This window comes from Oryza sativa, chromosome 12, assembly GCF_034140825.1.
Source record: "Oryza sativa Japonica Group chromosome 12, ASM3414082v1".
Classification (NCBI taxonomy): Eukaryota; Viridiplantae; Streptophyta; class Magnoliopsida; order Poales; family Poaceae; genus Oryza; species Oryza sativa.
Genome location: NC_089046.1, coordinates 5,577,460 through 5,594,154, shown reverse-complemented (window position 1 = coordinate 5,594,154; position 16,695 = coordinate 5,577,460). Strand labels below are relative to the sequence as shown.

The 16,695-nt window shown below is 40.7% G+C and overlaps 1 protein-coding gene across 1 annotated transcript; it reads left to right on the top strand.

The window, feature by feature from the left end:
• Positions 1–15,156: 15,156 nt before the first annotated feature.
• LOC107275412 (putative disease resistance protein RGA4) lies at positions 15,157–16,365 on the top strand. The gene has a single exon (XM_015763683.1). The coding sequence runs from the start codon at positions 15,157–15,159 to the stop codon at positions 16,363–16,365; it is 1,209 nt and encodes a 402-aa protein (XP_015619169.1).
• The last annotated feature ends 330 nt before the right edge of the window (positions 16,366–16,695 follow it).

The following is a 16,695-nucleotide window of genomic DNA, read 5'->3' as shown; positions in this document are numbered from 1 at the left end:
TCTTCTTTCCTGCATGGTAGGATGGCTTATGTCTTAATGTGATCCGAGTGGCTTTTCCAAGCAGAGATGTTGACCTGCAGAACATCTCAGAAGGAACACACCTATATGAGTTCGACTGCTAGTCACAGTCTATGAGGTTTGGGCAATCTCTAGATACTCATGAAAGGCCTGGAGTTTGACTTATATGCTCCAAACAGAGGGGATGCGAACGGCAGCCCAGTACCAGTCAAGGTTCTGAGTGAAACCTGATCACACAAAACTTACAATTCAAGGCATAGTCCATTGTTCAGTTGTGGTCTGATGTAGCTCATTTCCTAGGTGGAAGTTCAACTTAACAGTCTCCACCAAAACCCTGGTATATCAAACAGGCACAGCCTTGAGAACATTTCTTATGAGCCTTGAAATTTGGTGGGGATTGTTAGAATAATTGGGCTAGGCCCAACTTATAATATTAAATCTCAAAGGCCCATAATAAATGTTGAGGATAATAATACCACCTCTGGATTTAAGCGAGAAATATCTCAACCTAAATAGGGAGTTATTAGAGGCTCCCAGTTGACCAGTTGAGGTGGGGGTCGGAATGCCACACGCGCGCGCGCGCCGGGCCGGGCCGGGCCGTGGCCGAGGCGAGGCGTGGCTGGCTGGCGGCGTGCGTGCGTCACGTCACGTCACGTCGCTATCCTTTTGCAGCCACTAACCCACGTTCCCACGATTCCCTCCGCAACAGCGCGTCCACGTTCTTTCTCCTGATAGATAAGGAGGCCGCGAGTCCGATCCGAGTTCCTCGCTTCTTTCCCGGTGTTAGTTTCTCCTTCTCCGCGCCTGAGTTGCTCTCGCTTCCCCGCTTCTGATCTCTTGCGCGCACGAGAGATTGGAAGAAGCAGTGCCTCCGAAACCACACCTTCGCCTGAGATCTGCACCGGGTAGGCGGGTGATCAGGTTTTTGGGGAGTGCCTCCTGCACGACTGCTCATCGCCATGTCTGGAGTTGCTGCCGCCGCTATTGGCGGAGGTGGTGCGTCGCCGCCGACAGGAGCTGCGCCGCTGCCGACGCCGACAGGAGCTGCGCCGCTGCCGATGCCGACAGGAGCTGGATCCGGAGCTGGTGCGCCAGGAGGAGGTGCCGTGAACGACTACAACAACGGAGGCAATTCTGCCTCACCATCCAGCGGAGGGCCATTCTCGGGGTATAATCTTCTCCTTCTACTGCTGTTAGCGCTACTCCTGTTCCCATTGTTAGCGCTATACTGTGTGCGCTATGTTCTTGTTCCTGTTCTACATGATGCCTCTAGCATGTTATCGCATTACTGGTATGTTCCTGTTTTCTGACATTCATGATGCGCATAGTATGCTACTGGTTATATTAAGATCACCCTACACTGCTTATGCCATGATCATAGTTTCAATTTCTTGGATTAAAATATGCCGAATAATGACTATTTTTCCAACAGTGAGCAGCTTCGTCAAAAGGAGTAATTCCTTCACATCCCCAACACTGAAATTTTTAATACCTGCAATACTAATGTGTCGAACTGAACTCTTCACATCTCGCGAGTCCTCGGGATTAGTTAGCCTCTTACATTCACCCTGTGAGACATGTTTTGCCAAATCATGCGTTGTATCGTTCATAACATAATACGCAGGTTCTCCATTTTCTCCACCAAAACGATTAAATAACAAATATGCAGTCAATCTAGCCAAGTATAACTCTCCCAAGTCCTCTTCTTTTTCTCCATGAAGTTGAGAAGAGATCAACCCCGACCAAATCCACGTCTGCACCAACTCCTTTTTGAATGGATAGTGTTTTGGAAATAAGCTGCAAAACCTAAAGCAAATTTGGTGCTCTATCGAAAGGCTGTCTTAGCTTATTTTCAAAAAATTCAAAGTACCTGCTGCTGTTGCTCCAAAATTACACAAATCTTGAAGAAATCTATGCCAGTAGTCTAGATTAAAATTTAATTGTAAATTCTGACTAGCAATCCTCGTTACCATGGGAGTCCCTCCAAGTTTCTTTGCAATTTCGGCCCCAATTTTTCGTAATTCCAGATAATCTTCTGCTCCCACTTCCTGACCAGCAAACGCATAACGCCAGAAAAGGTCTAGATTTTCATCGTCGTCAAGTTCATGCAACCTAAGTTTCAGCTCTTTACATCCTGTGATAAGTTGGACTGATTGCGTTCTGGTTGTCAATAAAATTTTGCTTCTGGTCTTGGAGGCCTTGAGGACACGAAATAGTTTCTCCAATTGATCTCGCGCTTTATCTTCCCAGACGTCATCTAAAACGAGTAAAGCAGCTTTAGTGGAAGATAATTTCTCTCGGAGAATCTGTTCCATTCCATCCAAATCAGCACACTGACATGGACAACCTGTAAAATCCTCTATTATTTTGCATGTAACTTCTGCTACATCAAGATTTGCAGATACTGACACCCACGCAACCAAATCGAAATGATCTCTGACTCTCCAATCATTATATACTAATCTTGCCAACGTAGTCTTCCCTACACCAGTATGTCACGATCCATCAACTAATTCACAGATCAATATCAAACACAGGAAGCAACCAACAATTCACAGCAGAAATCACTCAAGTATTTGGGATAGTATTGCAAGGAAATATGAGTGGATACTAGAAGGAGAAACAAGGGACCAGGATTAGAGAAGTAGAGTTGAAGATTGGAGGAACAGCAGAAGTGGAGAAGAAATCTGGAGGAGGAGGAGGAAGAAGGCAGCAGCCACAAGTTTTGTTCATCGATGCCTCTTCCGGGTAGCACTTGTGTTCCTTTATACTGTACCAAGGTGTCAACCAGCTTCTCTATGGTTGGGCTGGCCCACTTGACAGCCCATGTCTTGAGGTCCATAAAGTCTTGTTAGACACCTTGTTGGGCTGCACCACAACTGGTCTGCTGCGCAAATCTCGGCCCAAGCAAACCCGGGAAGAGCAATACATAAAGCAATAGTTGCTGCTCATTCAAAGACGAACAGAAAAGGCAGGACGGCGACCAGCCTAGGCGGCTTGGCGATCGGCGGCGGCGGCGGCTTGGGTCCGGGCTGGATCCTCGTCGAGTATCTATTCTCTCCTCCACCTCCCATTCCCTAGCTTCCAGAACCTTCTAGCCCCCTATATTTCCCCATCTTCCACCTCCAGAAACAACATTGTTGACTGAATAGTTGTTCGTGGTGAAATTCTTGTTGTTTGGTGATTTGGTTGCTAACAATTTGGTATCAGAGCCAGCCTGGTTTCCCCCATCTAGCTCTTGGTCTAGTTGAGAAAGTTCTCATCAAGTAGGGTGCCATGGCAATAGAAGACAAATTGGACTTGCTGTTAAGGCGGATAGAGGAGTACGAGCTGAGGCGAGAGGAGGCTGATCGGAGAACTAGAGCTGATATACGGTCTCTCATAGATGTGGTTGAAGCATGCACACCGGAAGTTGGGAAGAAGGCAAAAGACTTGCCAGCGTCAATTAAGAAAGAGCAGTCAAAGGTGACGCCCACCACATGTTCGACGAAATGCTCTAGTCCCGACATCGAGCCCAATCTCACCGTGGTTGCGGTGGACAAATGTGCCACCACTGCCATGGCCTCCATGAAGTTGGTAGCTGATGATGGTGCAACCAGCACCACCAAAATTCCCACCACTGACTATTCCAAGGAGACGCACGCCAAGTGTTCGATGTTGGGCTTCGATGTCAAGTGGGACGCCAACAAAGCCGACATCACGTTCCTGACCAAGACGGTTGTACTTGAAACCGTTCCAGCATCCATTGCATCATTGAGCGCCTTCTCACCAAGGATGATCGCCGACATCAAGCAGTACACATTGATGCCCACCAGGTATTCGGCGAAATGTTCTGGGTCTAACAACTCTCAAGTTGTGTCTTATTTGTCCTTCTTAAGCACCCCAATGTTAGTGGAATCAGTTGGAGGACATTTGTTAGTTCCATGGCAACTCCTGTTGCAACACTTTGAGGTTGATCCATGGCCACCCATAACATCAAAGGGATCAAGAGTTGATCATATGGGAGTCACAGTTAATGTCATGGCTGGCATTCAACTGCAGCTGTTGTAAAGTACATATACTGCCACCTTGGCCCCCTCCAACCGAAGCGAAATAGTTTCAACTCTTTGTGGGCAAGCAATTTTCATTGTTAAACTCGCTGAACATTATACATGCCATGTTTGGGCCACTAGTGTGGGATCCAGGTGATGGAAAGGTCCACCTTCACAAAATATTAATATGGATGGATGATTGGTTCCCACAACATTATTTTCATTGGAGGTATATTTTGTGGAGCAATAAGCTGAAATTCAATGTTGGAGTGAAAAGTGAGTTGTCCTTTTTGATCAACCTTATAGCAGCCACTAGCAAGGAAGGTATCTATATTGCTGGTGAACCTGAATATTTACTTTTGGGGCTATCTTTTGTTGAAATGGAAAGAAAGGACAACTGCTACTTAAGTTGGAGACACTTACTTCTTGCAAGAGTGATGGTTGTGGAGCTGAGCAGTACTGGGCAATTTGGTTCTGAGAACATTTCCATCAAAGGAAAACATGTTGACAAGCTGTGACTATTTGGCATGCCACCTTGGCTGCCATTAGTTTGTTTGCTGGAAGCTAGAGAAGGGAAATGTTGCACTACTGATTTTGCTGCAAGTATAATTCCTTGGAATGAGCAAAAGAAAATGATGATTACTGAAACTTGCACTTGCTTTGAGAAAAAAATGCAGAAGTTTTGGGATCTGACTTTCCAGGTCAGTTTGACAACACTTGCTAGTAAGGAAAGCAATCTAGTTATTTGTGATCCCAAATCATTATCTGTTTGGTTATCATCTGTTGATCTCCGGGGGATGTTGCTCAACTACTACCAAATTAGAGTGGAGAAATGGAATATGAGAATAATTTGCATGGTGATGTCAGAATCTGAGTCATGTTTGGAATCAAATTACATTGGTTTGAATGCTGAAAGAGATTTGCTATATGTGATTGCTGATGAAAAAGGCTGCAAAAGGGTGAAAGAAATGGAAGAAGATGCTAATTCAATTCATGATGAGAAATATACTTTTGAGTTAGTTTCTGCATAGGTGGTAAATACATTAGGATCTACTGGGCAATGCATATGCTTGACTGATGAAATTGGCATGCCAATAAATGGACATAATCATGAACATGGGTGGACTCTGCAGTTGATCAAACGAGGTTGTCACTGTTTGCAGCATATCAAATTGTTGGGAATCATTGTTGGCAAGCAATTCATAACAGTGCCATTGTCACGCATCACACAGGAGGACTTCGCATGGAGTAAGAAGTTATCGAGGCTAAAGCTACTTGCTCTATTCTTCTTCAATGATGTTCCATTGTCTAACACCAAATATTTGGAGCAACCATGGGACCCGGGAGGTTTTAATTCATCGGCTTGGGGACAAGCCGAATTCAAGGAGAGGGGATTGTTAGACACCTTGTTGGGCTGCACCACAGCTGGTCCGCTGCGCAAATCTCGGCCCAAGCAAACCCGGGAAGAGCAATACATAAAGCAATAGCTGCTGCTCATTCAAAGACGAACAGAAAAGGCAGGACGGCAACCAGCCTAGGCAGCTTGGCGATCGGCGGCGGCGGCGGCTTGGGTCTGGGCTAGATCCTCATCGAGTATCTATTCTCTCCTCCACCTCCCATTCCCTAGCTTCCAGAACCTTCTAGCCCCCTGTATTTCCCCATCTTCCACCTCCAGAAATAGCATTGTTGACTGAATAGTTGTTCGTGGTGAAATTCTTGTTGTTTGGTGATTTGGTTGCTAACAAGTCTGTCCATGACATTCCTCCCTCCATAAATTTCGGCTTGTCCCCAAGCCGATGCATCGGAGACACCAGGATCCCAAGATACTCGCATCGGTGATTCTGTAGCTAATGGTGGTTGTACTTGCTCTTGAAGAATCTTATCTGAATGTACAAACTCCAGCAATATTTGAACAAATACCACTATAGCTTGTAGGTGCAAATGGTACTGTGTAATTGTCACCTTGCCTCTTTGAAATTGGACCAATTCAGCTCTTACAGAATATTCAGGCCAACCAGGAATGAATTGTTAGGTTAAACAAGTGCTACTCCTCTCATAGTTTGTGCTGCCAACATATACTTCCCACTCAATAAATCTATCCTCCAAAGATTGCGCAAGCAACAATGCCATAGCCATGATACTTCCAACTGAATGATTTGGTAATTTGTCCAAACCGAACTTGATAACACCAAGCTTGGTTGCCAATTGCATAGTCCAAGCTTCCAGGAAATGCATCAGGGCAAAAGTAGATAATAGCCCTATCCTCCCAATTGCTACACCATGGATCCATTTGCTTGGCACAATAGGAGTCCATGTCACATCATACACTACATCTTTAGAGACACTGCAAAATACAGTGCTGATTTGATGATAGTATAGCAGCCTCTTGTCAACACCATCAATTTGTTGCTTTAACATTTCTTGAAAATGAAACCCTTTGTTAGTAGGAGAATCCACTATATCTTTTCTCCATTGAGAAGGACTCATGACATAATTAGCTGAGAATTTGAACTGACAGTAGCTCATAGCTTCTTGAATCACCGAATTTTCATTCTGAGATTGAGCTAGACCATAGCTTAGAATTACTTGTCTCAGTGACTGCATAGGTAGAGCAATATCCATTATATCTCCAACTAAAAGATTTGAAAAACTGTACCAATTGGACTTGACAACCTCACATTTCAGTTGCTCTTCCTGTAACATTCGTTCACCCAACAATTGTAGCCCTTTTATGGTAGCCTTGGAAACCGAACACACTGTTACGATAATCTGAACCTCCGGTTTTTGACCATATAAATTCAGTACTTTCTTTTTAGCTTTAACTTCTGCTTGAGTAGGTGGTGGCCAGGGTTGTAAGAGCTTCACCACCACGCCTTCGCTGCCTTGATTAATTATATCCAGCTATGGCAAGAATCGAAAATCCAGTGGACCTGCCGGTCTCCAGGAAGGTACTACTAGCAGTCTAGCTGTGAAATCTGCCCTTAAGACAAAATCATCGTAGCAGACCTCACATTCAGAAGAGACAGCCGGAAGGTTGGCGACAGCAATGTAATTGCTTCGGCACAAAATCAAACTCACATCTCTAAATGGTCTGAACACAGAAATGAGCTTGGTATCAACATTTGTAAACGCGACACAATCATCCGTGACCATACCACCGGCATCACCATCAACCTTTTCTTTTTTCCTTTTTTTCAAATCCTTGGTTGATTTCACTTTCACCAAACAAAGCTTGTTAGTGTTGACAAGTTGAGTTGAATTAGCCTCATTACTGACCTCTAATAAGATGGGTACTGGATCAATGTTGATGCACTGTGCTGCGGCATCTCCATTGGAATCCACACTCATGGTATAATCCTCCTTGGTGTCACGGCATGTCTCCAACAATTTGTCGATCATGGCCATCATCTTAGTGTACAAGTCCTGAGTGGTTTCCTCTGATTTCAACACCGCCTTGTCCATGCCAGCCCCAACATCCTTGGTCTCGGTGGAAGGTGCCGGAGCCGTCATGGTTGTTGATGAAGTTGAGGGTGCCAATGAAGCTTTAGTGGCTAGGAACACGCGTTCTGTTGCAGCTGGTATGCTCTTGGCCCCTGACGTGGTGGTGGCATAACTTGGTCCCAACGTCGAACACTTGGTGGGAATCACGTTAGCACCATTTCCAGGGAAAGACTGCGTGTGCTGGACATCAAGCAGGCAACACCCATCGTAAATGTTGTGTTCATTGGTGTCAGATCGAGCCCTTTCCGTGTCACAGCTTGAACGGAACCAGACTAGCGCCTCAACGCCCCAACAACTCGTGGCGAGCACTTGCACCGCCACTGCTCCATAGCCGTTGTAGACTTGATGTAGTACCTCGCTAGTCACCGGATAAAGGACTTGGCTCACTTGGACATGAAGAGCAGCGCCAGCACCAGCTCCCAGCCAGCTCGGCATTTCTCCGAACACCTGGCAGGAGCCTCCAGTGCAACCACCTCCAATGCTTGGATCTAGCCTCTGGACGTCGCTGCTGCCACTGTGTGTCATCCACCTTGCCTCCTGGCCTGGAATCCCACGGATTGTTGGCTCTGATACCATATTGTCACGATCCATCAACTAATTCACAGATCAATATCAAACACAGGAAGCAACCAACAATTCACAGCAGAAATCACTCAAGTATTTGGGATAGTATTGCAAGGAAATATGAGTGGATACTAGAAGGAGAAACAAGGGACCAGGATTAGAGAAGTAGAGTTGGAGATTGGAGGAACAACAGAAGTGGAGAAGAAATCCGGAGGAGGAGGAGGAAGAAGGCAGCAGCCACAAGTTCTGTTCATCGATGCCTCTTCCGGATAGCACTTGTGTTCCTTTATACTGCACCAAGGTGTCAACCAGCTTCTCCATGGTTGGGCTAGCCCACTTGATAGCCCATGTCTTGAGGTCCATAAAGTCTGTCTGTGACACAGTATGACCAACTATGGACATAACAGAGACATGCTTGGTACTAATAACCTGAGTTTCCGAATCATCGTCTAAGGAATTGATCAACCATCGGACTATCAGATCCCTCTCCTTATGTTGGCACAACATGGAATCCACCGTTACATACGTCTCGCGATGATCTTGGTGTAGAAGATGTGCACGCATAAACTGCTGAGTTAGTACCGGTAAGCCTGAAGCTTCTGCGATAACCCTTTCTAAAGCTTTGATCCCTTCCCCTATCCTTTTGAGAGTGCTAACTTGGTCTGCAGAATGCGTCAAGGACTTCATAAATCGCCACTTCATTTTGGAGAAAGAGCCCACCTTAGAGCAAGTTTAATAGTATAGCCAACTGTTGGCTTCAAGTCATCTATAGCTAATCTAATAGCCCATTCATATAATAGTTAGCTATAAAAGTATACTATACTATTAACTAGGAAGGTAGCCCGCGCATACGCGCGGGCATGCACCGTACGTAGGATAAATTTGAGAAACTTATAAAGGCGGTATACCAGCGAATTAATATCTGCAATGTTTTAACATTATGTTTTTTCCCATGAATTTTCTTCGTTAGAATTGCATGACGAATTTAATTGTTGTTTATAAAATTATCTATTGGAGATTAGGATTGGTATCTTACAGTATAAAAAATGGTACCTAAGACATATGACTCTTGAGGTTCCACAGGGAAAGAGAGAAAACTTAAGTTATAAAAGACATTACATATACAACCATATATAATTAATGGCTCTACCCATTTTTTAGAAAATAATGATAATTAATTTATTATTTGACGGCAAACATCGATTGGTCATAGCTATGGATAATTCCTCATAGGAAATTGTGATTCCATAGTGAAAGAGAAAAAACTAAGTTATAAAAGACATTACATACACAAACCATACATAATTAATGGCTCTACTGATTTATATAGAAAAATTGATAATTAATTTATTAAACAGAATATATGACCCTCGAGTTTAGACCATTATTTCTAACCATTGGATACGTAGAAGATCTAACATATTGTGCAGTGTCCAACTAAGCAAATTATTCGTCTTCCCTCACCATGGATGGTAGACATGTTAATTCGTGTCTCCGGCAGCATGCTCACATCATCATACTTAGAAGAAAAAAAAGTGCCCTTCATGTATATACATGTAACTACCTCATGCCCCTCTTTTCATTAAAGAAAAAAAGTTCTATACCCATGCATGCACACCGGGATGCACCGGTTAGCCCTCCAATTTGTTCACTCCATGGACGGTATGTTACTTTGTTCTAGTGATTAGATAATTTAATAAGTACAAATAAGTATTTGAAATCAATTTTTATTAGTAAAATATCCATAAGGACTGCTCTGTAGACACCCTCTGTCCTTCTTCTTTTCTTGGTGTATTAGTTGGATTTGAGCAACGTGATATAGGTATTTTGGGATATAAGTTAATGTCCAACTTCCAAAGGATTAAGGTTTCCCAACCCTCAGCGCCGAACACAGCATAAGATCGTACATTTATCCTTAAAAGAAGATCATATATTTTTATCAGGGCATTGGAATTAAGTAAATAGCATCCGCATATATGTCGAGAGATATAATTAAGTTGGTTGTGAGTCAATAGGTCCATTGATGCTATAATTAAGGTTAAGGTTAGCGGTTTATAAGTTATTTTGATTTTATTAAAAAAATAAGGTGGATATTTTGATTTTTAATGAGAACTTTTAGGATTTTTTGCGTATGGATGTGGGTCCAAAATATAATAATTTTATTAGCAATTAAATATGGTTGGTATAGATATTAAACTATTGATTTAATTAAAAAAATACAATGGTTCAAACAGATCATAAATTGAATATATAATTTAAAATTTACATCTATTGAAGATTCTTTATTTATTTATAAAACATACCAAGATCAATATGTATGAGATATATTATCTATGCCTATATTTGCAAGTGTATGCAGTCTTTGAAAGTATGATAAAATTAACTTACTAATATAGAAGATATTATATACCCTTAAGCCTTAACTTAATTACCATAGAAAAAAAGGGAGGCGAGCAAGGAAAAAATCACACAGACTCTTATCATGCGTATGGATGGAAGCATGTATACGTGTTGGGTGGACTCGTACCGCCAGATTGATCTTAAGTTTTTTACTAAAGATAAATCTAATGGTATCTGATGGTAAAAAAATATTAGGTCCATCAGATTGAATAAAACCAATGGTTAGATGTTCTCCTTTTTCCATAGATTTTCTAGGAATTAATTAGAGCGTCCGGTGTCATCTTTGCACTGTTTCTTGGAATCTCACGTGGCAGTTTAGGAGCTTTTTAGGATATTTAATGGACTTTTATATAATAGATAGATATATCTACGTGGGTTTGTGAAATTTACTCCATAATATATATTTCCATTTTTAATATTTTGTTTTTATTTGGTTGTAATGCAAAGAAAAATAGTATATATTCAAAGTTAGGAAAGTGTTTTTCTTATATATAGATTTGATAGGTTCACCGGTTTAAACCATCTATATACCTAAATCTAATGGTTTTAATGTTTGTTTATATTTAGTTTTCATGCAAAGCACAATGGTATAGGGTAAAATTTAGGGAAGTGTTTCTTTTATATATAGATAAATGGGTTCACCGGTTTAAATAATCGTTAAAATATTTTTTTAGGGACAATGGTTAAAATAGTTGGTTCACCGATCGATTTAAGTGAAAAGCAAATGTTAGATGTTTTATTATAATATTTTTCCATGTTAAAATTTTCATCTAGAAATAGGAAGAGAAGGATTGGAAGAGGGGAGAAAGCATGGCATTGTATTACGTACATACATACGTACTAAGGAGAGAAGGGGTGGGTTGTGGGATATTATTTTTATAAAGATAAATATAATAGTTGAAAATAGTGAGTCTAGCGATTTATTAAACAAATAGTGGATCAACCGATTTATTAGAACGCCACGTAGCGGTTTAGAAACGTTTTGTAGGATGTCATATGGTAATTTAGGAGCGTTCGTAGGAAGTAGCGTTCATAGGAAGTTTAATGAACTTTTAGTATATAATAGAAGATTTTTCTTTCTAACTAATAAAGCATAAAAAATATGAGAAGGAAGAGTTAATCTAGGAAGAGGGTGGTGTAATAATAATAATAATAATAATAATAATAATAATAATAATAATAATAATAATAATAATAATAATAATAATAATAATACATGAGGTATATTATTATTATTTTCATATATAGTAGGTAGTTGTATATGAGATATAAGTACATACGCACGCTGGGTGGGGTTAGGTTTGGGTGGTTAACTTTTTCTATAAGATAAATCTAATGGTAGTAAATAATGGGTCCATCAAATATAATGAAATCAACGGCTACATGTTGGAGTGGCATGTGGCGGCTTAAGAGCGTTTTTAGGATGCCACGTGGCGACTTAGGAGTGTTCATAGAAAGTTTCATGAACTTTTAGTTAATACAGATCTAATAACGACGTAAAATAATGTGTCCATCGATTTTAGTGGAAACCAATGGTTGGATGTTTCTCTAATTTAAGAGTGCCACACAACGGTTAGAAACATTTATATGATATTTAATGGATTTTAACGCATTTGATGTCTATTTGTGGGGGTATTCTTTTCTATAAAAAGATATGTTCAATTTTAATTAGGATTGGAAAAAGAAAAGAAAGGAACAAATGAAAAAAAAAGTACGAAACAGATGGAGCCACGGAGGTGGTGGGGCCGGTGGGAGGTTTTTGGTTTTTAAAATAGATCTAACAATGTAAAATAATGGGTCCACCGATTTAAATGAAAATCGATGGTCAGATTCCTCTATTATATTAGAGTGCCACGTGGCAATATGAGAGCGTTTTAAGGGAGCCATGTGGCAGTTTGAGAGCGTTTATAGAGAGTTTAATGGAATTTTAGTATATAATAGATACTCGGTCCTACCTCTCATACACACGTAACGTCTTAGAGTTCGTGTTGCAGCCAACTACAAATCTGTAGCCTTCTTTCTTCTCTCTTCTTTTTTTTCTCGATATGTGGTTATAGCTGGCTTATAGCTTGCTATTATACCTGCTCTTACTAACCTCTCGCGCTCCTTGGCCTTCTCCCTGACCTTGTAGTAGACATGCTCGTCGATTGCATCCTTGAGTTCCTCAAATGCGTCCCTCAGGGCAAGTGCTATAAGTCTCTATATATTGCTCCTAAATTTGCCACATAGGATTAGGTGATGAGGTGGAGGAGAGAAGTTAGGAGAGAGAGAATGAGCCACCCCTTATGCAAGGGGCAACCTCCACACAATATCCAAGAAAAGTACAAGATGATGTGAGAGTAAACTAATATGGGGGTTTGTGCATTAGATGTGATATGTTGTACTTGTTACCTCTTAATTAATGAGAAAATGATATGGTTTAAATTAGGTGTGGCACTCACCTCCACTATAAAACTTGCCCTCAGAGGTCACAGCCACACATCCAAATCCTGAGGTTGATTTGGTAAGATGACATCCAACACCATCTGCAAATCCTGATATAACTTGTCCCTCGAGGGCTGCAACCTGTCAGACATGCAGTCCGTGTCCAGGTAGGCTGAGGCCTTTTTGATCAGGTCGACGATTACCACAGCTGTAGCTGACTTCCCTGCAAACACGAAATCCATGGTGGCCCAGTGATATTTGTGTGTGGGTGAAAGAAGAGGGTAGTAAGGCGGAGACAGAAATTAGCTGGCTTTGTATAGACGGTAGGCCCTGGCCCTCGAAGTTTTCTACTCCCTCTATTTCATATTATAAATCGTTTGACTTTTTTCTTAGTTAAATTTTTACGTTTGATCAAGTTGGTAGAAAAATATACTAACATTTTTAATAGAAAACAAATATATTATTAAAATATATTTAATGTTAAATTTAATGAAACTAATTTGATGTTGTAGATGCTGCTATTTTTTTCTCTAAACTTGATCAAACCTAAAAAAATTTGACTAAGAAAAAAGTCAAACGACTTATAATATGAAACGGATGGAGTACCTGTTGAGTGCATGCACCCAGCTAGTTGACCCAAAAGATTTCTGTTGGTGGGAAATTCACGTATATATTACCTAACACCTCATCAGGTAGGCTAACTTGAGATCTTTTTACCATACTAGCCATCAACTCATGCATCTGCATGGGCTACTGAATTAATTTAATGTACAATAGATTCACACTTTTTATATTTAAATATATCTATGACTTATCTTCACCTTTTGCATTTGAGTATCACTACTCCAAAATTAAGTTTAATTTTAATCACGGTTTTGGATGTGGAAATCATTTATTGTAGATTATATAGTTCTCTAAATTTCCATTCATTTTTATCAGAATTTCTAGCTTAATATATTTCCATCAATACAGGAATTTCTACGATTGACTGATTAAAATTATCAAGTACTCCCTCCGTCCCATAATATAAGGGATTTTGTATAAATTTTGAAATGTATGTGCACAAAGGGAGTGTTGATTAGGACACATTTTCCGGTCAAAGTTTGAATAAGCACAGCATGCAGCTTTCACAAAAAAAAGGGAAAAAAACAAGAAAGAATGCTTTTGTGATAAGCATACCTGGACCCAAATAAAAAACAAGCTAACTCCATCGCTCGCAGCACATCTGTTCATTAATTTATTCAACTCCAACTGTGTGCATGTTGTATTAACATCATAATAGATTAGGTCATTTTTAAAGCCAATCCATACATCAGATTGGTTACACAAAATTGACGGAGAGATCTTTTTTAGCGGTCAACGCAAGAATTTCTAGATTTTTAATATTTTCCCAAATTAATGCAAAATTTTCTTGCTTTTATGCCTCATAGAATTAGTGTGGGGGCTTTGAAGATCGCCTCTAACTGAGCTGCTGAAAAAGGAAGCTCAATTAACTTATACCCCCACACTACTAATAAATCCTACAGCCACTTAAAGAAATGTCTTGCAAATGAAGATGGACCTCATGTCTAGATGCAACTATGATATAGTGGACCAACGATAAGATCTTGCCAAAAATTCTATGTCATTTCTTCCATTAGGAAAAGCATAAGTGCAATCATCTGCATGTTTGTGTACACTTGTGTGGAGTACCCTGAGCAGTTTATATTACTTCAGTCAAAGAGACAACTGTACTGGTCTCTGGTGGTAAAAGAGACAAAGATTAATTAGGACCAACTTTACATCTCCCACCAATCCTTAAGTAACTTGTACATGAAGGGATGCAGTCCGTTGGACATGCAGTACTTCTCTCGGTAGGCCAATGCCTTGTTGATCAGGATTTACGATGAACATATAGTTGTCAATGACTTCCATGCAAACCATAGGATATTCTCGTGTAGCCAAGAGAGAAGCACAGGCAGATGGAGATGGGAGTGGTTAGCTTTGTAGGGACTATTAGAAGAATAATGGGAAATTCACTTGCATAATACACATCTTCAAGTGGAGATTTTCTTATGCCTAAAACTTGGTCTAGGAATTTTTTTAAAAAAATATTACTTCAATCACAGAGGCCACTGTTCTGTGCTTAAAGAACCCAAGTTTTACGAACAGAAGTACATCTCCCAGCATTTCATCGATCTTCATCTCTCTTTTACGACAAAAATATTGAAGGACTAACATGGCATCTGCTGTACTAGTGTTTGCAGGGAGGTCAGTCGCAACCCCAGCGATCTCCTTCTTTGTCAACAAGGCATTCAGCTACCTGAACAAGTACCACAAGTCTGAAGGATTGGGAGACATGAAGAAAAGGCTGAAGATGAACATACCCAAGATCCAATCAGTGATCGATGTAGCTGATCCTGATTACATCAAGGAGAGGAGTGAAGACCTTGATACATGGCTGTGGCAGCTCAGGGATGCAGTTGAGAAGGCTGAGGATGCTATCGATGAGCTTGAGTACTACGAGCTCAAAGAGAAGCAAAAGGATCTAAAGGATAGTCACCTGGGATCTTCTTTTGCTAAGATGAACCACAAATTTTTCCAGTCTGTTAAGCATGTTAAAATGTTGGGTAAGACATCTGATTCCCCTCTCAAGAGGTTAAAGAAAGCCATGGAAGATTTAGATGAGGCGGCTAAAGGCGTTGAGAATTTTCTCACAGTTGTAGATCAAATCACAAGACCCAATTTAAACATTCCACAACGGCATCATTCGATCAGTAGGTACCGTGAAACAGGAAGGATGTTAACTGCTGATAGGGTGTTTGGCAGAGAAAATGAGAAGGAACGGATTGTTGGATGGTTGACTAGTACATCAAGTGAAGAGAACGAAGTTGTCATGAATAATAATCCTGTCCCCATTATGTCAATAGTTGGCCATGGTGGCATAGGGAAAACCACTTTGGCTCAGCTTATCGCCAAAGAAAACAGGATCAAGGAACATTTTAAAACCGTGATTTGGGTTTCTGTCTCTACAAATTTTAATGCAGAAACATTGATAAGTAAAATAATACAATCTGTTACATTATCAAAACCTAGTTTCGATACCTACGATGCACTACAAGAACATTTGGCAAGGACACTTGAGACCATTAAATATCTTCTCATTCTAGATGATGTCTGGGAAGATAAGGAAATCTCTGAGTGGGAAAAACTATTTGCCTCTTTGAGAACAGGAGTGTATGGGAGGAAGATTTTGTTGACAACCCGAATGCAATCAGTGGCAGATTTAGCATCAGCTGTAATGAGATGTGAAAGGGAGCGCTTTCCATTATGTGGACTTGAAGAAACTGAAAATTTAGAACTTTTTAACCATCATGTCTTCACCTATCCAGATCCCCAAAAATTTGAAGAATTACAAGAAGCTGGAGAAAAAATTGCAAGAAACTAAGAGGGTGTCCCTTGGTAACAAAGGTTATTGCTGGGCATCTACGGGAGGACATGACAGTTCAATTCTGGAATAAATTCTTGGATGAGCAGCTGGGTTATTTTGATGGAGGTATGGAAGATATCATGAAAGTTCTGAAAGTAAGTTACTACCACTTGCCACCTGGCCTACAGGTTTGCTTCCGATATTGTAGCATTTTCCCACAAGATCATGAATTCAAAAAAGAAGAATTGGTACAGATGTGGATAGCTTCAGGATTGATCTCCCAGACAACAGGTGAAGCTGAAAATGCACGGGATGTTGCAGAAGAGTGCTTAGCTCAACTAACTAGAA

Excerpts from the sequence above, each read along its gene's own strand:
- LOC107275412 (XM_015763683.1), top strand. The coding sequence starts at position 15,157 with ATGGCATCTGCTGTACTAGTGTTTGCAGGGAGGTCAGTCGCAACCCCA.